Source organism: Lepidochelys kempii, chromosome 1, assembly GCF_965140285.1.
Source record: "Lepidochelys kempii isolate rLepKem1 chromosome 1, rLepKem1.hap1, whole genome shotgun sequence".
NCBI lineage: Eukaryota > Metazoa > Chordata > Testudines > Cheloniidae > Lepidochelys > Lepidochelys kempii.
In genome coordinates this window covers 115,350,556-115,377,800 of record NC_136380.1, presented here as the reverse complement: position 1 = coordinate 115,377,800, position 27,245 = coordinate 115,350,556, and the positions used below count along the sequence as shown (strand labels likewise).

Genomic DNA, 27,245 nt, shown 5'->3' with positions numbered 1-27,245 from the left:
TGCTCATGGGGCAGTACAACAGGAATGACTCACCACAGCCATGTAAAATCAGAAGGATTGTACCAAGGAACGACTGGTTTTGGAACATGCCATTGCATAGATTTCTTCTATCCCCAGCCCCAAAACACCGCAACCCTTTCCCAGCGCAACTGTATGAAGAACTGAAAGAATAAGCAGTGCTTGGACACTTAGCAACCTTGCCCTAGGCCAGTCTAGTCATTTTTGAAGGTTTTCTCACAAGGGCAACTCATCCCTCTATCATTATAAATTGGTATTTTTGTTTGTTTTAGTGGAAGAGGGGAAAAAGAGGAACTAATAAGATTGTGTTAAAGTATGAGAAAGAATGCTGGCCCCCAACATCTTTCCTGACTGTTAGATACCCTGAAAAAATTGACTTCAGCTCCCCTCTCCTTACTGACTAGGCACATTTATTGCCTGAGCAACACTTCTTTCCAAACAAACAGGAGCCCTGCTAGCATGCAGACCACACATAAATTATTACTGTCCATAAACAACGCACTTCAATCTTGGGGTTGTCTGCCCCGTGCAGCAAAGCCCTCTACAAGTGTGTGCTTTGTAGAGTACTCAAACATGTTGCGCTCTGACTGTCCCGTATACACCCTGTGGCGCACTTTAAAAAGATCCCTAATTCAAACAATAAAATCCTAGAAAGCCCTTGAGTGATTTCCTAGTACCATTTCTCCTCATTCTTTGCTCCAGACATTGTCTCCAAATTTTATATGTGAAATCTAAAAAGTTGCCATGTGTATGAAATTATATATCTCATGATCTCATCCTTTACCTCAAGTACCCCTCCACCACCCATTTTGTGGAGATATATGATTAATTTAGGATGTATGCTTCTATCTATATCTTTGGCACTTATAAGGCCCCTATTATCTGAGCGCCTCACAATCCTTAACGTATTTCTCCTCACAACACCCGTGCAAGGCAAGGCAGTGCTATTATCCCCATTTTACAGATGGGGAACTGAGGCAGAGACACCTTGCCCAAGGTCACCAAAAAAGGCTGTGGTACAGTACCGTAACGTGCACACCCATAAAGTTTTTTAAATACAGGCCAACATTTTCAAGAATGACTAGTTATTTTTTGACACACAGGTTGAGACGTCTAGAGGCCTGATTTTCAGAGAGTGGAAGCTCAGCACTTTCTAAAAATCTAACCTCTTTCAAGTGTTTCAGGTTGTGCACCCAAAAGCTAGGGAATTGAAAAAAATCATCAGTCACTTTTGAAAATCTTGGCCATAGCATTCGTTAAGTGGTTTTGTTCTAAGCCCAGGACCACGTGCCAATTACTTACCGTTAGAGGTTCTCCCTGAAGAGCCTGTAAGATAAAGTTACTGACAACTCTGCCATCGTTCATGTGCATCCGAGGACCAAAGGTATTGAATATTCTAGCAACTCGCACCTCAACCCCTTCCTGTAAGCAAAAGAAAACAACAAAACTTGTACTTAATGAAGATTCCACAACCCTCCCTCCCCCAACGCCAATCCCTTCAAAGTGCAGACTTCCACATTTAGTAGGTGTTTTTTTCAAAAAGGGAGATATTTCCGTAAGTATAAGGATGCTAACATACACTTTTTAAACACATGCTGCTTTCTCATCTTGAGACTCCTGTAACTTCACATAAACCACAGAGCATATGGTAGGAGAATTTACCCTAATTATCTACATTCATAATGCAATATGAACCACTGATGGACCATCTGAAGACTGTTCTTTACCCTAATGAATTTTTCTTTTAAGAAATACTTTAACATAATAATACTTTGCAATTCAATAGGGTCTTCCATCAGAGGCTCTAAGGATTTAGCAATGAGACACCAGAAAAGTATTTTCACAGATTGGAGAACAACAGTCAAGCGACTTTGCCAAGGCCACAGAATAATCCGTGACTAAGCACAGTGAGAAATTTTTATAAAGTGATTAGAGATTTTTGGGTGCCCATTGTGAGCTCTCTTAAAGGAGCCTGATTTTCAGGGTGCTGAACTGATGCTTATAATAAAGTGATCGCTTAACCATAGCCATAACATTACTGTTTCACATTAGCCTACATGAAGTTTACGGGCTAGTTTATTTCTCAGATCCCCATTGTTTATTTACACAACTTTAATACTACAGAAATTTTATTTGAATCTGAGAAATGTTTCCATTATACCCAGTAATGCTTTGTGTGGATGCTATGTAAATCCATCTTCAGATAATCAGTGCAGTCAACTGAGTTTCAGCAAGCAGAACCAAATGTGGTCTATAGAGGGAACTGTGACCTTGTGAAATTGCAGGACTGGAACCCGTCAGTGAGAACAAACTGTGTTTCACCTAAATTCTGCGAGAGCCAAATCCTCAGCCTTCATGGCAAGGAGAACATTCAGCCATGGTGAACTAATGCACAGGGTTGGCTTTTGATGCACGCGACAGTTCATTGTGACAACATGTAGAAACTTCACCTCTAAAAGTAAACTTCTTACCACTAATTCAAAGGCAGCAGAAGTCACAAGCACAAACTCCTAGGATTACACAAATCATGTAATCTGTTACAATATTCTTGAGTCTTTCAATGAAAACATGGAACTTTAAGTTTTCAAACAGTTTGCCAACAGACTGTGGCTGGTTGCCACTTCCTGGAAAAAGGGACTTGAAGACATGGTGAAACTATGCTTGTGGATTTTCCCATTATAAGGGGATACACAGTGTGCTGCACACATTTTCAACTTCTCTTCAGAAAACTGCAGCCTGTGCTCACACATCCCTCACTTGAGAGACATCCAAAGACAATGATTTTCTTGGAAACAGGTTAGCCTGAAAGTAGCTTCAGTTATAACAATATTTAACGGCCTGCCCCAGGAACCCAGAATCATTGATAAATAAACAAATTCATCCTTACAGCAGCCTGGTGAAAAAGGCGGGTATTTATTTCACAGACAGGATAAAAGGATTAGAGAGGCTAACAACTTGGCAACATTATAAAAACATTATAAAAATTATCCATTGCTGACAGTACGTGTCACCAAGGGATGCAGGTGCCCATGGTTCAACTGCAAGAACAAATAAGAACAAACAGTGTTCTGCACCATTTCAGAAACCGTGGGTAAGGTTTAAACAGTGCTGTGCACAGTTTGCCCTTGTTTAAACTTGCAGATAACCTGTGTTGAGCTAGCACTCACTATCAATAATGGGAAATTTTTGTAACACAGAAAAGATTGCTGTCTCTTGCCCAAACTTGTAACAGCAAGTTAGTGTCAGGACTATAAACACAACCCAGCTCTCCTGACTTCCAATCCTGTGCTTTACCCCGAAGACCATACTGACACTATCTGCTAGCATGTCCCCTATCCACACCAAGGGTGTGGCAATCAGCCAAGTGTGCTTTATTGGAAGCACAGTTGTCAACTTTCATGTGGCAAATAAGCACCTCGACTTTCACAATAAGCCAAAAATCAAGCTAATCCATTTCAAAACAAGGCCAACCCCTAAGAACACCAACACTCTATGTGACTAGATCCCCTTGGTGTGCAGTCTGGGACTGTGGTGGACTTCGTAATGCAACGTGTTAAGCTTTATACTTCTAACAGTAGCTTACAGAGTACATTACACCATGTTTACGAATGCCTCCACTGCATCTGCAAACAGCCCTATGTGGTTTCTTGTCCCTTCATGGTCCCCACTCCCATTATTCGTAATAGACAAGAGTCTCCAACTGTGGACTATATTTCACGCAGTACTGCACACGCTGGGTCAACTGGCTTCTGTTATCCAATATAGGTTGCAAAATGGCAGTGTGTGCATGTCAGCAAGAGCTCACACTACAAGTGGGAGAGGGTACCTAATGGTCAAGATTCAAGACACATTAGGGAAAACCACCATCCCCCTCTCTGCTGGGAGGTTTTTCAAGCTACACAACTGATTCAAGTAGCTAGCACAGAAGCCAGAGATAGAATAGATCATCTAGTTCCACCCACATCCCAATGGAGTACTATTCCTAAAGTTTATTTTATAGTGTTTTATGCAGCCTCATTTTGAAGACTCACAAGAAAATCAGGCCTCCGCCCATTCCCTTGGGAAACTATTCCACAAACTAGTAGATCTCAGCGTTGGGAATCTTAATTCAAATATTCAGCCTAAATTTCCCCTCTCATTTTCAGCCCATTACTTTTAGTAACCCCCCTCCATATTCTTCTGGAATAATTTATCTGAGGCTTCAAATATTTATAGAATGTTATACTCCTAGCCATGCCCCATCATTAGTTTGAACACCTCCAAGCCCATTTTGCATTGCTGTGACCTCCCTCCTCCTCTCAGGACAGCACACCAACATCTAGGGACTGGGCAGTTATTTCATGTGTGCTGCTAACTCATAATACTAAACTCATAATACTAAATGTATTTATTTGCTGAAGCGGGAAGGGAGAAGGAAGATTCAATCCAGATAGATCCAGCTGTGAGTTGTAAGTTTCCCAGAGCAAAGAAGGCGGTGGGATGAGTCAATAAGGAGGCTACAAGTTCACTGTTCAAACCAAACACTTAAGTTGAAGGCATCTTGATCTGGGGGGCATCCAGAGCCACCTGCAGTGTTGGACAGTTAATGACAGGAGCTGCCTGCTGTCCTTTATTTAAACGGAACAGTGAATGTCACTGCAATTTCCCTGTCTCTTTTAGGGTATGTCTACACTGTGTTATAGAACTAGTGGCAGCGAATGTCAGAGCCCAGGTCCACAGATTCAAGTTCATGGGGCCCACACTACAGCGCTAAACACTGCAGCGTAAACATTGCATCTCAGGCTGGAGCTTGGGCTCTGAAGCCCACCCCAGTCCCCAGGTTCCCAGCCTGAGCTCCAGCTCAACACCCACACTGCTGTTTTTAGCATCCTAGTGCATGCCCAAGTCTGCAGACCTGGGATCTGAGACTCGCTGCTGTGGGTTTACAGCCCAGTGTAGACGCACCCTTCGACTAACTCTCACTCTTTACCAGGTGAGCCACACCCCATAGCTGTACAAAGCAGACAACTTGCGCTAATCTTTCAGTTTTAAATCATGTCTCTGATCTCATTCCTGCCTCCTACAAATCTTAAACCTTTCCCGTTGTCTGTATATTTAGACCTGTTTTTCAAATCCTTTAAAATGCCTTCGGTGCTTTTACAAAACTTGAAAAGCACATTGTATATACACTTTTACTTATGTATAAAACAGAACAATAGGTAAGTGAACAGATTCCAGCTTCAGATTTCCAAGGGATGTGTACACAAAGGCATTTATTTTAGGTCAGTTCTACACTGGAAACTTTTGCTGGTACAGCAATATTGGTTAGGGCTGTGACTTTTTTTTTTTTAAACACAATATTTCAAATCACAAATGTGTTATACTGACACAGAAATGCTTTTGCTGGTATAGTTTATTTTGCTCATGTGACTGAACCAGTATAAGTTGTTCAGCAAAAGCACTTTGTTGATGGCATAAAAACTGCATCTACATTATGGAGTGTTTTCCAGTATAGCTATATTGGTATATCTATATCAGAAAACCTTTTCTAGTGTAGACTAGACCTAAGTTATGAAAAATTATACTAACATCTAAAATTTTTGGTCTTTTTTTTTTAAAAAAGAAAAATCTGTTTAAGGGGAAAATTAATGACATACAAAGCGTAGCATGTACTATCCAACAGATATTGTCAGGGCTCCTATGAAATTATTACCCTGAGCCAAAATTTTCAAAACTACGTGACTAAGGTTAGGCTAATAAATCAGTGGCTTCATTTTCCAAGGCGAGGGTACTCACCTCACCTCACCGAGAGATACAGGGTACACAGCACCTTTGAAAGTTAGGCCACTAATTTAGGCACCTAAATATGGAGTGAGAAACTCTAGCTGTAGGTACTTATTTTTGAACGTCTTGGCTCCAATAACGTCTACAGCAAGACATGGGAGGATGATATCAATGTATATTTTTCTTAAAAGAATAAACATGCCATATTTTACATTAATAAATCTACTTTTGGTGAAAGATGCTTTGGTCTGCATGTTTCAGAAAACAGATCAACACAGAATGCAACCTAGGAGTGTAAAGGTTTCCAATGATGGTTTTAACTGAAACAGCTTCACCATACACTAAGGCTGCAATGCAGAAGCAGGAATAACAGGTGAATTAGTCTTATTAATTAACTTTAACGCTCACAATTTGCAAATTCATCTACTATGAATCACCAGCCAGTAAGCAAAGGATTAGTAAGGAAGAGGAAGAACTACTTGCATGAAACCAGGACATAAGGAGCTTCAAAGTGACTCTGGCATGTGGGGACTCTCTGGCATCAGAAATCCTTACAACAAAATGCGTAAATAACCTGCAGAGAAACCCCAGAAACCTGCAGAGCTATCAAAGTGAGCAAAACTAGGCTAATTACTCTCTTTCAAATAAAGTTACTAAAATTGCTGCCCGCATCCCTTGAAATTCTTTTGACTAGCGTGTGTTATGTGTGAAAATCTTGACTAGCAGTCAACTACAAAGGATATAATTGTTGATGTCTAAAATACACACATTTTAAAAATTATACCATCTACAATTTTGAACAGTAACAACAGTGCAATTATTTGCAGGCAGTTCATTTTAGAAAATGTCACCAATGGGTCCTACAAATACAAAATCCAATCCTGAGTATACAAATATACACACAGACTTGACTTAATGGCCATGACATTAGCAAATTGGATTCACCCTTGCATGTTACTAAAATTTAAGATTGTTTTACACTATGATTTACACTGCCTGGAACGAAGAGTTCAGAGATTTTAAGGCTAGCAGGGACCATTACAATCATCTAGTCTGAACTCCTATATAATACAGGCCTCAGAATTTCACTTGGTGAAACCTGCATTTATCCCAACTTGTGGTTGAACTAGATTATATCTTTTATAGACACCTACTCTTGATTTAAAACAAGGGGTGTAAAATTTCATCTCATCATTTGAAGGACCCTTCCAATGGCTAATTCCCCACACCTAAAATTTTGCCTCAGTGTCTACTTTAAACTTTGCTGACTTCAACTTCAAGCCATTAAAACCTTGTTATGCCTTTATATGATACATTAAGGGAACCTTTAGTATTATATCTTCTTTTTTGCATTGGTAATTATAGATTGTGATCAAGTAGCCTCTTACCCTTCTCTTCAATAAAATAAACTGATTGAATTTTTAGTTTCTTATCATAAGGTTGGTTGGTTTCCAAACCAAAAATCATTCTCTGAACCCTCTTCACTTTTTTAACATCCTTTAAAAAATTTGGACACCAGAACTGCACACAATATTCCAGCAGTGGTTCACTCATGTCATATTCCAAAGTAATATCACCTCTCTAATTCTGCTCAACATTCCCTTGTTAACATAACCAAGAATTAGCTCTTTTATGACACAGTATCACACTGGGAGCTCATGCTCTGGCTACCTTGTTTGTTGATTACAGAACTAAAATGAAAACGGTCATCAATAATTACAGGGTTTCTATGGATGGACTGAACTGCATATACACAGACACAAAGTGGGAGCTTTGGAGATGAGTAATGAAGATGCACACGTGAGTGGATAAAGCCACAATTACAGGAGAGAGTTTGCGTAATAATTTCCTTTTACAGATTCCTCTGATATGGACTATTTCTTCCCGTTATCACCACTCTCCTCCTTTCCTTACCTTTTGAAAAGCATCTCCTGAAATACCTCCTTCTGAGAGAATAAGAAAAAACCCTCAGTCATCCCTGAGTCTGGTGACATGACGGTGATTTGTAATATACATCACGCCATTACTGGAACTCAATCTAAATTTTACTCCCCACATCACTGCCTTGATAATCAGTAGTAATTTTACAGCACCCAAGCCTGCTATGCACTTTACAGAACAAAAAACTGGGGGGGGGGGGAGGGGGAATCCTGGCTCTACTGAAGTCTGAGAGAGAGTTTGCCATTGACTTCAGTGGGGCCAGGATTTGATCTAAGGTTCTTGTCCTAAATAGCTTAATCGAATTTTTGACGTGAGTGAGAGTTCTATACAGTATTATACTTACTCATTAACTGATGTGGTTAGAGCAATTATGGATACATGATTAGGCCCTGCCTGTGGTAATGTAAGGAGAGATTTTAACAGCCTAGCAAAGTGCCAAAGCCATGGCCAGTAACTGGAATAATAGACTGCAATGCTTATTGCCAAAAGCAGTTAAACTAGTAGGCCTTTGCAGCAACCTTAGCATAACTAGGCAGGCCAGGTGGGGAGCAGAAGTTACCATGAGAATTGAGCATGACCCTGCACCATCCTGCTGGGCTTTCTTTTAAACTGCTGAAGTATGCAGTTTTGAAAGACAGGAAGTCTATCTATATTTGACTTCTGGTGTGCGTGCGTGTGTGTTGGGGCCCATGAGACTGCAAACTCTGCAGAAACAGCTGTACAACTAATGGCTTCAAAATTCTTACTTCAGCTGCTTGCTCAGCAGTTATTGGCGACTGACAAGCAGTGAGACACTTAAAAGCATAAAAAGGGGAAAAGGTCTGTGGCATTAAGCTGCATGGCCAGAGATTTGTTATGTGAGCTGCCTGCCCAGACTGGTGAGCAGTATCCAGTGATCAAGTATACCAACGCTAGAGTCAATGTGCACCTTCATAGATCATAAAGCCTCAAAGGATCTGTGATGGGGTACCTGCCTCACACTAGGCTCTAAGGGGTTAATAGAGCCCTAGGGAGGCTGTGCAGGAGGCAGCCAATGAGAGAAAGGCTGAAGGGAGCAGCCAATCAGGGGCCAGCAGGCCCATAATAAAAGGGAGCTGCAGGACAGAGGAGGGCAGCTCTCTGCTGGGAGTCCAGGGAGGAAGGACAGTATCTGGAGGGCTGAGAGAACTGCCAGCACCCTGGACAGAGTAGTGCTGCGAGCAGGAACCAGGGGAGCGAGAGACAGCTCCTGGCTGCTGGGGTTTGCAGGCTGAGGCTCCAAGGCAAAGGCAAAGAGGAAGTAGCCAGACAATTCGCTGAAGCAGCCACTAAGGGGAGTGGCTGGACAGAAGGGAGGAGCACAGAGTGCAGCACAGCCAGAGGGCTATGTCACTGAAGAGAATGCTGCGGTCCTTAGAGAGACGTGGGTCCTAGAGCAGGAGTGATGGAAGTGAGGCACCACCCAAAGAGGGCGCACTATCATGCAGAGCTAATTCCCAGAACAGCCAGCAGGAGGCGCCAGAGTGCTGAGCGAACCCTGTTACAGGACCACTCTGATCTTCTAGTCTGATTTCCTCCATATCACTGGGCTGATGTAGGACTTCCCTGAATTAATTCCTTTTTGATTTACAGTATATTTGTTAGGGAAACACCCAGTCTTGATTTAAAAATTGCTCATGATGAAGAATGCACCACAACTCTTGGTAAGTAGTTCCAGTAGATAGACAGTAATGCACCCAACATTGGGCTCTTACAACCCAGAGATTAAGATACTCATGCACTACCGACTGAGCCAGCTGGGCACCTTCAGGTCCAGTGTTGAGTATGGCAGAGCCGTACAAAGGCTTTCAGAAAAGCTTTTGATCTGAGACAATGCATCACCACCTTCTCTCCTGTATCAGGATCAATAATTAGGATGGCTAACTGCCTGCTCTAAGGCGAAGGCATGTTTCCTGTAGCACAGCCATCTCACTTGGCCTGTGACCCACCTAGCCCGCCCTTGGAAATTAAACTCATTTTCACTGCTAATATGAATTAAATGTGATCCTTCGCATTACTTTGACAATTTTCAGCATTTGTTAGTACTTACTTTTGACCTGATCCATAATCCACAATAATTCTTCTCTGGAATCCTAACAAAGTGTAATTTTACAGCGATGAAACTTGCTGAGCTCAGGGGGGTGTTTTTTCACACCCCCTGAGCGAGAAAGTTGCAGCGCTGTGAAGTGTCAGTGTAGACAAGCCCTAATTTTGATAATTACTGAGCAATTATACTTAGTGTTACTAATTACAATGTAGTTCTATTAGCAATTTAATCAACAATTTTTGTTCTCAAATTTTATATCTCGGCTGCCTATGAATACTGAAACCAACTCAATTTGTGCATTAACAAACAAGGATTACAGAAACAAGTGCAATGAATAAAAACAAAACAGGAAGCGCATTACAAAAAAGCTGTGTTCACAATATAGTTATTCAACGTTTGCTTTTCTGTTTAAAACTCATGCTCTTTAATCTTTATTTTGTAAACCTCATCTTTTCCATTTAGTTGTCTCTATCTTTCCACCCACTATTTAGTTTTTGCACATTGAGTAGGTCTGATAAAACTTAAGCAATATGCAATTATTCTTTGGGGCTAGACACAAACCTTCTAGATATATTTAAGGATGACAAAATTCCGTAATAATAAATATCTTGATACGATAATCATTACATCCAATCTCTTCCAATATATTTGTAGGGAAGTTAGGAATACAAAAACTGTAGATTTTTAATTAGAGAATGAGGTATCCTGAGGCAATTTGGAAGCTATTGCTTCACATAAAATAAGGGAAGACTGGATGATTACTTATTAGCACTCCACTTGTGAAACTCTGCAGAGTTTTAATCTGGCACCCACAAGTAATACTGCTCCGCCAATTAAACAGAACCACAAGTAGAAAGGACAATTTAATTGGTATGAAAATGTGGGTTTAAAAAGGAAGATTAATGATCTAGAAATTCACAAGGTCTGAAACAAGACTTCAGGTCACCAAGCAGTAGAGTTTATTTTTTAATTGTAAAAAGAAGAAATCAGACGCTAACCACACTACATCTTTCAAACAGTGTCAAGGAAAGTGCAAAACTAAGTATTTAACCTAGTTTACATTAACAAAACAATGATTTAGTATAGTTTCACAACTGTACAGAAGAATATATTTGGTTCATGTTATGTGGGATAATGGAAAATGAATTCCGAACAGTTGTCAGCTTAAACTGGTGTAGTTGGGATGTGCATAATCATATTAGTGTGAGAGATGGCAGGGCTCAAACCCAGGCCCATAGGTCTGCAGGCAGTGCTCAGGCTGTGCCTGCCACACAGCAGCTCACCCAAACCAGAGAAGAAGGGGGCTAGCGAAGCTCTAACTCACATAAAGCTCCTGATTGGGGGACACATCCAGTCCCACTGATTGGCTGGGACCCAGTTCTTAAACCAGAAAGAGGCACAGAAAGTTGGTCCAAGCAACTAGGTGAATCCCGAGCTAGCTGCTACTGCAGACCCTGCCTATATGGCCTGACTCCTGCCTTCCTTATTCCCGACACCTGTCTGTGCCCAGTTCCTGCTTTGCTCCACGTTCCTGCTCCTATGACCTACCTCTGATGCGGATTCAGGCTGTGACCCCTGGCTTGCCTTGTGACTCTACCTCCAGCTCTGACCTTTGGCTTGGCACCTGACCCTATCTCTGAGCCCTGGCTTGATTCCTGACTTCAGCTCTAGCACCTGACTAACCATTAGGCATGACTGCCCACACCTCGCTTCCTATAATTAGTGGGGTGTCCTACACAACCTCACAGTTTCCCATCATAATTCAAGAGACTGAGCACAGGCCGAGTGGCAATTTCCAAACAAGCCAGGCAGTGAACAATGCATTCCAGTGTACATGTAGCGGAAAAAAGTCAGAAAGGATATTTTCCACCTGTCCTGAGAAGTGGATAAAAAACATGCTTGCTGAGATTCTGGGAAGTGCAGATGTCACTGAACCTCATAAATTAGAGTCTCAGATTACTGCTGTAAATAGGGATACCAAGTAGTTGTGAACACACATTAAAAAACTGATTGGACACATTACAAAAGTGCCATTTTTATTAGAATGGCACATTTGAACATATGATTTTAAACAGTAAGACATACCTATATGCATGTAACTGTGCTTAAGAATTTGACTCTGCATGGTTTGAATATCTGCAGATACTCCAGTGCAGTTACAAACATTTGTAACACACCAGCAGCGTGTCTGTTTATATTTCTGAGTTTCTTAACCAATACGTGTTTCTCCTGCCCCATTACAAAAAGAGCAGAAAACACTAAAAAATTACTACAAAAGTGAATCACCTCTGTGCAAGAATAATAGTCACAGCAGTAGGCAGTCATTGCAGGGCCGAGAGCTCATTCTTATCACATTGTGAACTTTATCTAACATGATCTAAAACAAAAGTCGCCTTCACACAATCCTAAGTCATATAAAATGCTCAGAAAAACTTCCAGTGAGTAAGGTGCAACAGTAAAAAAGCCATCTGTACAGAGCAGCATCTGTTTTTCCTCTGAGAGCATATCATGCAAGATTTCATGTGCTCAGTTACCAAATTCTTGCTTTTGTGCAATATCAAATGGCATCAAAGCTTTCTGCTTTTAAAGTGAGGATGCTTGGGCAGTGATAAGGCAGGGAGAAATCAGTGCCTTTTTACAGATTCCTTTGCGCTACCAGAAGATAAGTGTTAGCTGCCACTGTCCGTTACCCAGAAACGGATCACCAAATTGGTATTTAATATTAATGTTATATTAACTCCAAGGGGCCTAGACAGCAACCAAGACCCCCTTGTGCAAACAGAGAAAGACAGTATATGTCCTAAAGAGTTTACAGTTTAAAAAAAACATATGAAGGATAGGGAGAATTAAACTAACACTTGAATATGTATTAGAAACAAAAGATGACATTTAGTGACAGTTGATCTGTGAAGGTCAGACCACATCCAACCAAAACCCTAAAAATATGGAAACAAACGAAACATGGAAGCTAAAAGGAAAAAGCTTGTGTGTTCTTTCCACCTTCACATTGCCTATAACACTTTCAATAACCAACTCCATTACAATACCTAGCTGTTATATAACACTTTTCATCTCTGGCTCCATAAGGCTTTCACTTCTAGCTCCAACAGATACCCAAAAGCAGTGTGTACCCCAACTTCACCAAACTGGCTCTCTAAGACAAAACCTTAATATTGACTTCTTATGCTTTTATATCAATAGCAGACTGATACATCTAATTGTGATACATTCCATGCATTTGAAGAGTTATTCTGCCTTTGCACTGTTAAGGTCACTTAAGACTGTGCTGTCTCTTTCCTAGCTAACCATCTTTCTCCTGGGCCCCAGAGGTATTTGGTAATCTCTCTTGTTGCCCCAAAAGTGATTGATAGCTCTCACACTGCACCAGATTTGTCATCAAATGGAAATCTGATGGGTTTAAGGATTCAGTATTTTCCACTGTGACCAAGAAATTATAAAAAGATCTAGAAAGAAACACGGATGCTTAATTAATACTTGAGCAATCAACACATGACCAGCATCAATGTCCCCTGAGTGTTTTACATTCTTGCAAAAGGAATGCAAGAAAAAAGACAATCCAGTGGGAAAATGGCCAAAAGAAGCAATTTCTGACCTTACTGTTCTCTTTGTATCAATCCACTTTTCATTAAACCACCACAAAAAATTCAAATAATGCTCAAAATTTATATTTTACGTATTGCTTTTTGCTATTTCAATGAAATTACTACTAAACAAAGGTTTAAAGCTCCTGCTAAAACTACACTCTCTAACACAACCTTAGCTAGGGAGCAGCTACCACTGCACCATAGTATTAGCTTTCTTTTAATTTTATAGTTACAGACTTTCTCCAACCACCCAATCACTAAACATTGCCTGGTTTCTTATAGATGCCCCCATCAGAGATGATTCAGTGATTTTAGGTAGAGAAGCTAGTAGCATTACTATTAGGCCAGGGAACCTGTTCTATGCATAAAACACAAGATGTTTGCTTAAGAAGCAGATAAACAGAAGGTTGAGACCATTGCCATCGACAGAGTGGAGGGGGAGGTGTGATAAAGAGTGCGGACCAGACCTCAGTAGTTCAGGAGTCAAATTAACAATCAACCTTAACCAAAAGAGCCACTGTAGTGTGAATTCATTGTTTCATTTATTATAGTACTATATATACATACATACATACATACACACACACTTTCACAGCAAAATGACCAAGTATTATTATTTTATCAACTACAATTATCGTCATAGTAAAAGCCTCCTGACTGGTTAAGAATTAAACCACAGTGTTTTAATATCATGTGTTGCAAAGAGCTGCAGGAGACGTATTAAAGAGCCACTTGCAGCTCATGAGCCTAAGTCTGTGTATCGCTGATATATACTGACCGGAGGGATTCCCCCAAGAGGTGGTAGCTAGGTTGATGGAAGTATTCTTCTTACAATCTAGCACTGTCTACACGGGGATCTAGCTCATCTTAACTACAGTGCTTGGGGTGTGGATTTTTCACACCCCGATTGACGTTGTTAAAATTACCTAATTTTCTAGCATACATCAGACCTTGGTAAGTAGGGAGAAGAGAGAATTGTGAAGGGCCCTATGGATAAGAAAATGGAGCTTAAGCTTTAGATGGAGGAAGAGTCAGCAGAGAGATTCAAAGGAAGGTATGATATAGTCAGATGATCTTTCGTTGAGTTGCAATTCTAAAGGAACAAAGGAAAAGGATGCAATAGCTTTAAAACAATATCTACAATAAGCAATGAGAATTTCCTCAACACCACACACACATGATGGAAAATGAAATATCAAAGCAGAGATACCAACTCCAAAGACAGATTGCAGATTAGGAGTTTTCATTTAATGCATGTGTACACAGCACAGAGTCCTGCAAACCTTTACTACCAAACGTAGTGCTTACTACCATGTATAGTCCTATTATATTAAAAAAAAAAACAGTAATAGCTTGCAGATTCGGTCATAGGTAGGGCCCTATCAAATTCACAGTCCATTTTGGTCAATTTCACGGTCACAGAATTTTTTTAAAAAAAATCTTAAATGTCATGATTTCAGCTATTTAAATCTGAAATTTCATTGCGTTGTAATGGTAGGGGTCCTGAGCCAAAAGGGAATGGGGGGGTGGGGGGGCTTTGCAAGTTTATTGTAGAGGGGTTGCGGTACTGAAGGCACAGCCACCGCCAGCAGCACGGCAGAAGTAAGGATGGCCTGGTATGGCATTGCCACCCTTACTTCTGCCCTGCTGCTGGCGGGGCGCTGCTTTCAGAGATGGGCACCTGGCTAACAGCTTCCACTCTCTGGCTGCCCAGCTCTGAAGTCAGCGCAGAAGTAAGGGTGGCAATTCCACGACCCCCCTAAATAACCTAGTGACCGCCCCTTTGTGTCAGGACCCCCAATATGAGAAATGCTGGTCTCCCCCATAAAAATCTGTATAGTATAGGGTAAAAGCGCACAAAAGACCAAATTTCAATGAGGGGTTAGACGGAGAAGACCAGATTTCACAGTCTGAGACATGTTTTTCATGGCCGTGAATTAGGTAGGGCCCTAGTCATAGGACTGCAGTGCTACAAGTATATTACTGTATGTACCATTTAATTGCGGAGGATTCAACATGTTACATGTGCAAGACCTCATAGCAGGATAAAACCTGTTCACAGGTAGATATAACAGTTTGCAAGCCATCATGGAAAGAGCTGCTGTGCTAAAGATAATTATAAAACACACACATCACCTCAATTGCTACTGCTATCTTCATTTTACAGCTTACAACAGAGATTGGCAACCTTTGGCCCATGAGGGAAAGCCGCTGCTGGGCTGAGATGGTTTGTCTGCAGTGTCCACAGGTTCGGCCAATCGCAGCTCCCACTGGCTGCGGTTTGCTGCTCCAGTCCAATGGGGTCTGCGGGAAACAGCATGGGCCGGACCACCTCTTCCCGCAGCCCTCATTGGCATAGAACAGTGAACCGCAGCTACTGGGAGCTGCAATTGGCCAAACCTGCGGAAGCTGCAGGTAAACAAACTGTCCCGGCCCGCCAGCAGCTTTCCCTGATGGGCCACATGCTAAAGGTTGCCGATCCCTGGCTTACAAGATAAACTTGTGGAGCAAATCAGACAAGATCCTTTAGATTTATTCTCTTTCTGATCCATAACATGACTGGCTTATGCTATACCATACTGGATCACAGACGTAAGTTAAAATGTCATTAATGTTTTTACTATGTTTAAGTCACAGCTATATGTTTTAAAATAATGTTAAGAATTTACTCATTGCAAGGGTTTGAAATATTTTGTATAATGCATTAACACTGGTTTCCTCTGCCACCTTAATATAAAAATGCCAAACAAAACAAAAAGAAAATAATAATAAAAAATCAGACATTAGAGAGCTCCATGCACTACAAATTAAAGGACATTATATAGCTTTTCAGCTTCAAACACTATTTGAACTAAATAAGAAAAGATTAATGCATATAAAAGTTAATACTGATTAATGAAGAAAAACGCACCCTTAACCATCATCTTTTTCCTTTATAAAAAGGTAAGCTAATAAATTATGTTACAAATACCTCATAAAATTCATCTTTATTCTAGTGCTAAGTTACTGATTTAATTTGTTTGAAATAAATGATCAACCATGCAAATCTTTCATAGAGGCTATAATTATAGCAACATATTTTCAGTTTTGTTCTGCATTTGTACTCAGCCTGTACGGCAAGCCCACTGAATTTGACAACCAAATACCTGCTTCATATAGGCATAGCACATTGTTTCTGCAACTCTCTTTCCTTCATCGTAGCAGGCCCTAGGTCCTATGGGGTTCACGTGGCCCCAGTAATCTTCATTTTGAGGGTGAACCTCAGGATCTATGGAGAGAAACAACACTTGAATGACTTTCTCTTTCTAGTAACAGGAAGAGGGAATATAACTCATTTTATATAGGGCTCTTTTGATAGAGCTTGTTTTAGTATGTACAGTGTTAAACAATTCTTCTTGAAATTATTTATCTAATTTTTAAATATTAAACTCCAACATCTTTCACTCCAATAGATTCATCGAATAGAATCCCGAAGGTGTAACTATTAAGGACGATCTGAAAATCTATAAAATCCCCAAATTGAGCATATTAAACAGAGCAGCCTCCTCGCTGGATGTGTCTCCTCATAAGAGCCATTACTCACAGCAGTCTGAGTTGAACATTTGTCTGGAAATGAACCTTAAAGATGGAATAACTCTAGACGCAAAAACAAGGTTCTGATCTAAGATCATTTAATAAAGAGGTTATTACAGGTTATTTAGAGTTCTTTGCTAATTTCTACTTAGTTTGTAAAAGGAGCTAAGACATCTTGGAATTTAAAAAAGAGCTGGGGGGAAAAGGAGGCAGAAGGTGGAAATCTAGACATGCCATAAATAATCTGGTTTGGTGAAGGTGCAGGACAGCCCCGCAAACAAAAATGGTGTGTGCGTGCCTTGTTCTTCTCTCAGCTGGATACTCTGGGACCAGCAAGTATCTCTTTTTACAACACTTTGACTAGCATTCCAGCCTGGACGAAAGGTATTCCCGCTCTGGAAGCATCTTTTTCTTTTTTACTGTTACTATTTGTATTGAGTATTAAACACACACTTTAGATTGCCTTCCCCTAGTTTCTTTGGTGACCTGTGAAAAGATACCTATAAATCCCAGAATGTTTAGCACTGCTCAGCAGTAAGAGGTATAACCAAGGAAGAAAAACAGGAATGTTACAGATCACAATTCTTATTCTGATCTTCAAGTACAAATAAATCACAACATTATCATCAGTTGTGCCCAGTTCTCTCCAGATTCTTATTACCCCCATCGAGCAGCATGACTGAAAGTGGAAACAATTCCATTTGGATAGGTAATATGCTTGTTTACGTATGCAGAGACTGAAAATTACAGTTCTGTCCAAGACTTATTGCTTTCTGGATGCCACTGTTGAGGATAAAAAAAAAGAAAAAAAAGAGAGAGACCTGCTAGAGCACAGACCCTGAGGCTTTTACTGTCTAATATAAAAGGTCCTAAGAGTTTTACAGACCAATATCCAATTCATTCATTTTAAATAACCAGGAGGTGGAGATCTAGACATGCCATAAAGAATCTGGTTTGGTGAAGGTGGGGAAAAGCCCCACAAACAAAAATGGCGTGTGTGTGCCTTGCTCTTCTCTGAGCCGGATACTCTGAGGTCAGCAAGTGGCACAGAGAGGTTACTTTTTCAGCCAAGATTAATTCAATTTAAAAATGGATGTTAGTAATATTTGAAAGTTAGTGTTCAAATGGCATTAATCATTACTCTCTAGAGCTGGCTGGCAGACAGTGAGATTGAACTGTAGCTCCTCGGAAGAAATCTGGTCAGTTCCAGATTTGCTGTAAGCATTCAAGAAAACCATGTTCTGGGACATCACATACACCAAAAACAAATAGTTCCACTGACAGAGGAGCATCATTTTCTCCCCCTCCCCCATTTGTGGCCTGGATTTCAAGCTTTCCTTTTTTTAAAAATGTTAAGACACTACCAAATAATGGCTTATAATTAGAATGCCTCCTCTGCCAGGAGCTACAGCTTTGTCTTTGTCATGCTACAACTTTTCGATGCTTTTTTATAAAGGACACTGTATAAAAAGAAATTTTGCATTTCATTTATAGTTCCAAACTAAGGTTCTAACTGATTAAAACTGTCCTCTATGGCCCAATCTCATGGGAAATTTAATTTTTTTTCATAACCTCACTGAAGGCAGATACTGATGTCAAATATACTCAGCCATAATTCATAGAGCACATCAAAAGACAATGGTTCACGAATCTTTGTATATTATAGACTAAGGCAGGATTTTCAAAAGTTTCAAAGTGACTTAGGAGAAAATGCCCCATTGAAAGTCAATGAAACTTGTGGTCCTAAGTCATTTCATTACTTTTAAAATTGAGCCCACAGCATGGATTACTTTCTCCTCTCCTCCCTTCTCAAGGTCCAAGCCCAGTTCCACACCATCCCTGCTTCAACAATAGAGCTCGATTTCATAAAGAAAAATTATAATTAGGACAGGATAAAATAGACATGATACAGTTGTTTTTATTACAACACCCATTTTATCTGTGCTGTGTTTTTCTCCTCCCTGGGTTTAAAGTTGCATATATTACCACATTCTTATCGTTATTCTGCTGCCCCACTGCTCTACTTTTTCTAGGCCACTGAGTTTTAGTTCTGTATGTTTCCTGCCACTCTAATTTTTAAGCTGTTGTCAGATTTTGTCATGGTTAAATTCATGCCAAATGAAACATGTGACAGTGAAAAGATATCAGATATTTTAGTTGATCAGAAAAGCCTGTGGAAACCCTAAGGTTGTCCTGGACTGTGTTCAAGTTACAGTGCAGCTTTAATTCATGCAGATGCTTCAATACTCTGACAGAAGCAACTCTGCCAATCACCTGGAAGCACCCTGGAGAAACAGTTTGAGAACCACTGTAGGAAGTGGAAACAGCTAAAGGGCATTTTCAAGGGGTTTATCCTGCCAAGAACTCAAAAATAATAACTTTTCCATTTAGTTAAACCTACTATATGAAGGCGGTAAAGCCCTTTGCCTGACTGGATTTTATACATAACGAAGTCTGACAATCTGTGTTTCTTTAAGTTGTCCCCTGCAGCAATCAGGTTGCTGGGGAGAGATGCTGCTCCAGAACTGGTATGCTTGGTCTGCCTGTAGCAATGTTCCATCTTCCGGAAGAGATAATATGGTTTCCTGTTCAGTTAGGAAGTGTCTCCTGGCCCAGTGCTTTCCCGCTGTAGGAACTGACCCTGGCATAACAGAAATAGGGAGGCAGGAATGTGGGATGAGACACAGTCATGCCATTTGCAGTGACTGCCTCGTCGTTGGAGGAGTTCTGGCTTGTTATATTTGTGGTGCAGCTGCTGCCTAAAGTTATTTCATCCAAAAAGTAAACATGAGGGGAATAAAAAGAGCACATCTCATTCTTTTTGTCTAGAGGAAGAGGGGAGAAGTTAGGAACTTTTTAATGAAAAGGTCTTTAGAGAGCTCAGCTATTAGCAACATCCTGCTGCTTGCTGTGTTAGTTAGATCAGCTCAGTGTTGAAAATGCCTGTACTAACTGGTAACCCAGCTACACTAATGTTCCATTAATGCTAGTACTCGTGGAGTAGAAGTGGTGTTCACAACACATGGAAATTTTTAGAAAGGTTATCTAGCACCAACAAGGCCAATCATGGTCCCTGATGTTACCAAAGAGCATTTTGCTGCATCTGCACTCGTTAAATAATTCTCAACAAGATTTAAAGAGGGGAAGGCAGGAAGTAGCCAGGGGCTCATTGTTGATAGTGATGTTGTCAGTAGGTCATTCTCCAAGGTAGACAGACCTTTGTATGCCCTTTTAGGGCAGGGCCTGTGGCTTGTTCAGCACTGGACACACCACTGTTGCTGCTTAATCATCATAATAATCCAGATTCCAAACAGTCTGGGGAACAAGAATCAAACCTGCTGCCTGTTTTCCTCCAATTTATTCCCACTATGGCCTCTGGAGTCAAAGAGTTCAACATTTAGAAACTGCCACTAAGACCCCTTTATTACAAAGAATGCTGACATTCTCTTATAGGTCAACTCTTACACACAGCACTTAGGGCCTGATTTTCATTTACACTTGGTCTGCTGTATTCCACTCTGGCAGCGTAAAAGGGCCTTAAAGTAAAGATTACCAGCTACATTTTAAACATTAAGATGAAAGCTCTAACAAGTCCAAGTATGACAACTACACAAATACTTGATGCTGCCATGCCCCATCCACAGAAGTTATTATAAATCTTTCTTGATTAGTCACACTATAGATACTCCATCTATGCTCATGTCTTACCTCCATAGACTTCGGAGGTGGAGGCCAGCAGAAGCCGTGCTCCAACACGTTTTGCTAATCCTAAACATTGAGAAAAAGTAAACAGTGAATTTTAGTAAATACAAAAGACTTTCAGTTAAGTTTATTGCTTTATTTAGACCCGACTTTGTCTAAGAAAGACGAGAATTCAGGGCTTCCCTAATCAGTTTCTTTCAGATCTAGCCTCTCTTCTTCCAAGTCTCCAGTACCCACCTTCAAGCTGGAAGGAACACGACTGAGCTTTTCTGCAGCTACTCACATTGCGCACCTGGCTAATTGTCAAATCTTACGTACACTTATTTCATGGATTGAAAGTTACACTGAACTAAAGTGCAGGACTTTTTCCTATAGATCACAAGGTCAGAAGGGACAATCGTGATCATCTAGTCTGACCTCCTGCATAACACAAGGCCATTAATTAATTAATTCCTGTTTGAACTAAAGAATATCTTTTAGGACAACAACCAGTCTTGATTTAAAAACGGTCAGTGATGGAGAATCCACCACAGCCCTCGGTACATTGTTCTAATGGGTAACCACTCTCCTATTAAAAATTTGCTATATTAAGTCTGGGATTGGGGCCAAAAAAATACTGCTAGACTGAAGGAATAGCTACTGTTTTACGGTCTGATATCCTGTAAACCAAAAGGGCTAGAAACATCAATAGGAACCTGGGTGGGAGCTAAGTGGAGCTATGTGGTTTAGGAGAAAAGTGTGTTATATTCCCCATGCAAGTTCATTAGACCTTTGTAGCTCCTCCTGAAACTTAATGCAGTGGGCCTGATTCTGCCCAGCATAAGGGAGGCGGGAGGCTTTGCACTGCTCTGCTGGCACCCTGACCCTCAAGATGGCCGAGCTAGTGATAGAAATTTCTCCCCTGGCTAGGGGGACAATTTGATGGCACAGAACTGCAACAATAGCTTTTAAGTCATCGTCTTCCCTGAACTGTGCCCAGTGCAGCATTTCCTGGTTGGGGAAAAGAAGTGGGGCCAGAGGATCCCCATGTCTCAGCAAACACCCACTACTTCAAAAAATCCCAGGGGTCACTGGCAACCAGTGCAAGCTAAAGCAGTGACAACTGGATCGAGACTAGAATGTAAAGGGATAACAAAAGAGGCTTGAAGCCACTTTGCTGCCTGACTCTTAACTGCACTAAATACAAATTAATATAGCTGAGAATTTGTCCTTGACACTGTATTGAACCTCAGCAGCAGCATAGGACTCTCAGAATTGGCTGGGGGAGAGACCACCACAATGGGAAGTACCAATACTATGGAGCTATTGCAATTCTACACACAAACACTCATTATACTGAAATGGAGTCAGCTGTCACTCTGAACACAGGGATGCTCCACAGTCATTGAGACACGACAGCAGACTTTCCCCCCAAGTTGCACTCTGGTTGTGTGCCTGATTTGCATAATTGCTTCATAGATATTACTCAATAACTGGGACATGAATATGGAAATCCTTGTACTCTGGTTGGCTCCTATGCTCAAGATGGCTCCTATGCTGTTTGTAGCTGGCCTCAGCTGAAATACTGAAATGTTCACATGAAGAGGTAAACATCCTAGAAGAAAATGGGGCTTTCAAGGAAAATGAATATTTTTCTTCGATTTTTGACTCATTCCCCCTGCCTCCCGTCCATCGCTGAACTCTTCCTTCTCTTGTGCCGGACAAGCAAGACTCTTTCTTGGTCCTAGAATAGCTGTCAGTATGTGTGTTTACGTTAGGAAAATATTAGCTCTTCCTTTCCAATTCTGTTTTTAATCCAACATGAACAAAGATATATAGGAGTTATTCTGAGACAGAGAATGAAGGGCGGAAAAGCATACCTTTTTTACCCTAAAACCACTTTCTTTCAATACTAACGAGAGTTCGGTTTGCAGATTTAACACTCATTAAATACTGAATTTAAAATTTTAGCGTAACAGCAATTTGAACCTTCTTGCTAGCTTGCTAGTAAACAAACTGGGCTAATGAATTCAGTCTCACATGGCACAATAGACACAATGACAGTACAGATGGCTGTGCTCCAGATTCAGCCAGGTACTTAAACATGTGCGTCACTATAAAAATGCAAATAGTCCCTCTGATTTTTCATAATCCACTTTAATGGAACTACTCATGTGCTTATCATTAAGCCTCTGCTTAAGTACCTTGGTGGGCCTTAAAGTTTAAGTGGAACACAATTGTGAGCGCAACAGTTGTTAGCAGTTCTGTGTATTTCAAGCAAAATGAATGAAGTTAGGGGGAAAAAAAAAAGTTTTCAACTCACCCAACATGTTTAATGTCCCAATAGTGTTGGTCTTTAATGTCTTGATAGGATTATACATGTAATTTGGAGGAGAAGCAGGAGATGCTAGATGATAGATCTGGTCCACTGTGAGATAATGGAGAAAAAAAATCCCAGTATAATAAACTAAATGAAAAAGCAGCAGGGCTGCAGGAAGCTACCATTGCAACAAATGCCTTATGATCAAACTCTTCACCTTCCGTATCTGTCTCCTAACTTCAAATACATTGTTCTCTCCAGAGATCATACATGCAAATCCATAGTAAAAACACAGCAAAATAAATTTAGAATTAAACAGATTAAGATTTTGAATCATAGCAACACTGTTAGCACTTGTTAACACAGATATATAGATGCTCCCAGTGTGTTTGCAGAATGCATAGCCTACAAGTAAAACATTTTACTTCTGCCAGCACAGTACAGCCAATGCACAACAGCTGCAGAAGAGCAAGCTGTTCTTTATTCTGCCTCTTATGCCATCAAGTTTTCAAGATAACTTACAGTTTCAGACTGTTTTTGATGATATAACAAGCAAAAATAGTAGCTCAACTTTCAGATACTAGGAGGAGCCTTTGGTTTTACTGGTTAGAATAGAAGAAAAAAAACCTGTTTCGACTTGTAAACAGTTTAAATTTCATAGTGGTGCATCAATAGTCATTAACATCATGTTTCTATTCTGATAACCACACTGTGAGAAAACTGTCAATGTTTGCCTTTGCTTCATTAGGGTCAAAATTACGTTAATCTTCCTTATTGTACCTAGGAAGTCCACTTCACCTGGGACAGTACAATCCTTTATAAACTCCATTTCCAAAACATGTAGTGTTAGTTGTTTCTGGTAAGGTGGGTCAAGAGACTTACACAGATTAGATAAACAGATGCAATCATGCATGCTTCTGCTCATCTTAGGTTTCCTGTTAGTGCCCTGATAGGCTATATGACCAAGGTACTGAATAGTGAAGAGTGAAAGTGATGCAGCTGGATTCCACACAGCCTGTACATATTCATATTTTTTTTGGATGGGTATTGGAATCTTTCTGTATCAGAGAAGTCGGTACCTGTTCATTTCAGAAATTGTAAGAGACTAGCCAGCTCAGCAGAGGAAGTATAATAGAAGCACAAGTCAAAGGAATTGAAGGAAACCTATAACTAGTTGTGCAATACAGCAAAATCTGTCATACGTGACCATTCAAGGGACCAACACAGACTGCTTTTTAATAAAGGTAAGTGATTTTCCTACTGAAATGGAACAAGGATACTTTGGGTGATTTCTTAAGACAAGATGTTGCCTAGTAAGGTTACAGGTTTCACTGAGTGAAACAGGAGTTTGAAGACTGGAGCTGATGGAAAAAATGGTTTGTTAGCAATAAAACAAAGAATGTTGAGCCTTAACTGAAGATGCCTATGAAACCCAACGAGAATGATTCAACGAAATCAGGTGCACAAGCTATTCATAATGTAGCACAGTAATGAAGAGTACGTAGAGAGCAGAAAGAGTTTTCTCTGGTCTCTCACCACAGTATGTCCAGAGCACCCTGTATCCTTTTCTCGTTTAAAAAGAGAGACTGCGTGTACCAGAAGATGCCAAAAATTAAACGGGAAGAGTTCAATTTGGATGAAAAAACAGATCTCTTACACAGATACCTAAGAAAACACTTAAAAGTTATTTATGAAGGGATAAAACAAAGAGTGCCATGTCTTTTTTGCTTCTTCATGAGGTGTAAAGCAAAGCTTAATTTTTTAAAAGCCTGCTTGTTTTTAAACCTTAAAATATCAGAAGGATCCAGTCCGGTCCCTGTTTTGCTGATGATCTAGTGGTGTGATGCTATGATGTAAAACTCTCAATCTTTACCTGAAGGTTAAGGATGTTAAAGCTCTAACTACAGGGCTCTTCTTTAAACTGTTTGTTCAGGTGTTTATACTAGACAGATGATAGCAAAAAATACCACTTCAAAACAAAATGTACTCTTTGCACAGTGAATAAATCTCACTCCCTGCTCATTCAGGTTTAACCTGTAGCTCACGAAAGCTTATGCTCAAATAAATTTGTTAGTCTCTAAGGTGCCTCAAGTACTCCTTTTCTTTTTGTGAATACAGACCAACAAGGCTGCTACTCTGAAACCTGTCATCACTGACTTAGTTCTCCATTGAATCTTCAAGCAAAAATAGGGAAGACAAACACTGATTCTCAATTAAATTAATAAAAAAAGCAGAACACACCTTTCTGGGCATTCTTCATACGTCATAAACAACAAAAGATGGCGCACACCCATTTCATTACCCCTTCCCTTCAAAAAGGCAAAGATACAAACTTTGAGCCAGTTCACAACCCCTTTTCAATCCATAGTACTGCTGTGCCTCACAGGCACCTCACATTGGAAGTCTGACCATAGGCAATGTTTCACAAGAACCAGGGTTCACTCAGTGAAATTAATAGGCAGCAGTTTTGAAACAAACATAAGAAAGTACTTCTTCACACAACACAGTCAACCTGTGGGACACATTGCCAGGGGATGTTGTGAAGGCCAAAAGTAGAACTGTGTTAAAAAAAAAAATAGGTACGTTCATGGAAGATAGGTCCATCAATGGCTATTAGCCAAGATGGTCGGGGATGCAATCCTATGCTTTGCATGTCCCTAAACCTCTGATTGCCAAAAGCTGGTGCTGAACAACAAGGGATGGATCAGTCAATAAATTGTCTTGCTCTGTTCATTCCCTCTGAAGCATCAGGCACTGGCCACTGCTGGAAGACAGGCTACTAGACTAGGTGGACCATTGGTATGACTTGGTATGGCAGTTATGTCAAATAACCAACTCAAGCCCAACAATTCTAGTATAGAATTAGCCATTTTACTGCCATATGAATGGATAAAAGGTCTCATTTAAATATAGCTACCAGTTTAAAGAGTATAAGTTGCATAGCTAATCTTGTTCTACCACTGCATGACTGATGTCAAACAGCTTACAAACTAAACGGCCAGCATATAAAATCTGCTAGCTGAGGTTGAGAGACACAATGTCAAAATGGGGGACAAGGTGAGTGAGGCAGTATCTTTTATTAGACCAACTTCTGTTGGTGAGAGAGACCTGCTTTCGAACTACACAGAGCTCTTCTTAAGACCACAAGCCCTCTAGAAATTGGATACTTTTATTTTTTCCATGACAGCAGCACAAAAGGATGTTCTGATAAGTTCCTCTGGGAGCTACTGTACTATAAATTGTTTATTAATCACATATACAAAATATTAAGGGAAATGTACATTCTTTTATTTCTAACACACAAATCAATTCCAAAAACAACCCTGTAACAAGTTAGTGCATTTCCATGGTGCAGGAAAAAATTCAGAGGGAAAACAGGTATAAGGTTTAAGTTTCACTTACTACTTTAAAACACTGTTAAAAATGATGCATAATTATTTTAAGCCAAATTTAACTAAATCACAATGATTTTGCTGATTTTTTTTTTTTTTTGTGGCAGACAGGACACAAATTTTAAGAGGATTTGCAAGACCCCCTATTATCAGGACTTTAGACACAAACTCCCCTCATTCCTTACAACCCAGAGGCTGGTTTTGTCATTTCATTATAAGAATATTTTGTGATATTTTAGTGAATTATCTGCCACAATGACATTTTTGAAGGCATTTTTGTCATCCAGATAAATGTTGCTACTACTTAATGATATTATGTTGGATGACCAATATGTATGTTTCTGAAAAGACCTCGCTGGAATTTCCTATACGTAACAGCTAGTACAAGTTTAACATTATAATGGCACACTGATGTTCAGAACAGTGGACCACTAAGAGTGAACATTCCTTCCTTGGCATGAGTGAATGAAGATATATTTGAGCAGATACTTATCCATAACTGTGATATAAATGCTAACAAGAAAAGTAACCATATGCAAGAATCAAAAAAACTCCTTTCAATTACTCAATCTCATTCCAGATAGAAAACAAGTGCAACAGACGCACACACGGAGATGGATCTGTGAAAGCTACATCTCCTCCATTTTTTAATCCCTTCTTCTCGGATTCTTTTTCTCCAGTTGTTAGCTGCTGCAGCACCACAGGAAAATGTGTACTGGAAGAAGAAACACAGCCCTGAATGGTTTGTCCTATCAACTGCTTAACTTGCCAGAGAAGAGGGAATGTTTCAGCACCTGGGTACAATGTACAGTACTGCTTCTTTTGCAGATGGACACTGACAATATTATGCAAAAGACTTAGCAGGGCCACGGCTAGCAGGTAGGAGG

General features: G+C 40.2%; 1 protein-coding gene across 1 annotated transcript in view; it reads right to left on the bottom strand.

Annotated features, from left to right (window-relative positions):
* The window catches only part of UXS1 (UDP-glucuronate decarboxylase 1), a 92,766-nt gene that overhangs the window by 17,695 nt on the left and 47,826 nt on the right, over window positions 1-27,245 (bottom strand). Inside the window, exons 7-10 of the mRNA XM_073351134.1 lie at window positions 22,970-23,074; window positions 20,674-20,733; window positions 16,539-16,660; window positions 1,321-1,440 (exon numbers count right to left, since the gene is read on the bottom strand). Coding sequence (XP_073207235.1) covers window positions 1,321-1,440; window positions 16,539-16,660; window positions 20,674-20,733; window positions 22,970-23,074 — 407 coding nt within the window. The remainder of the gene's footprint in view (window positions 1-1,320; window positions 1,441-16,538; window positions 16,661-20,673; window positions 20,734-22,969; window positions 23,075-27,245) is intronic.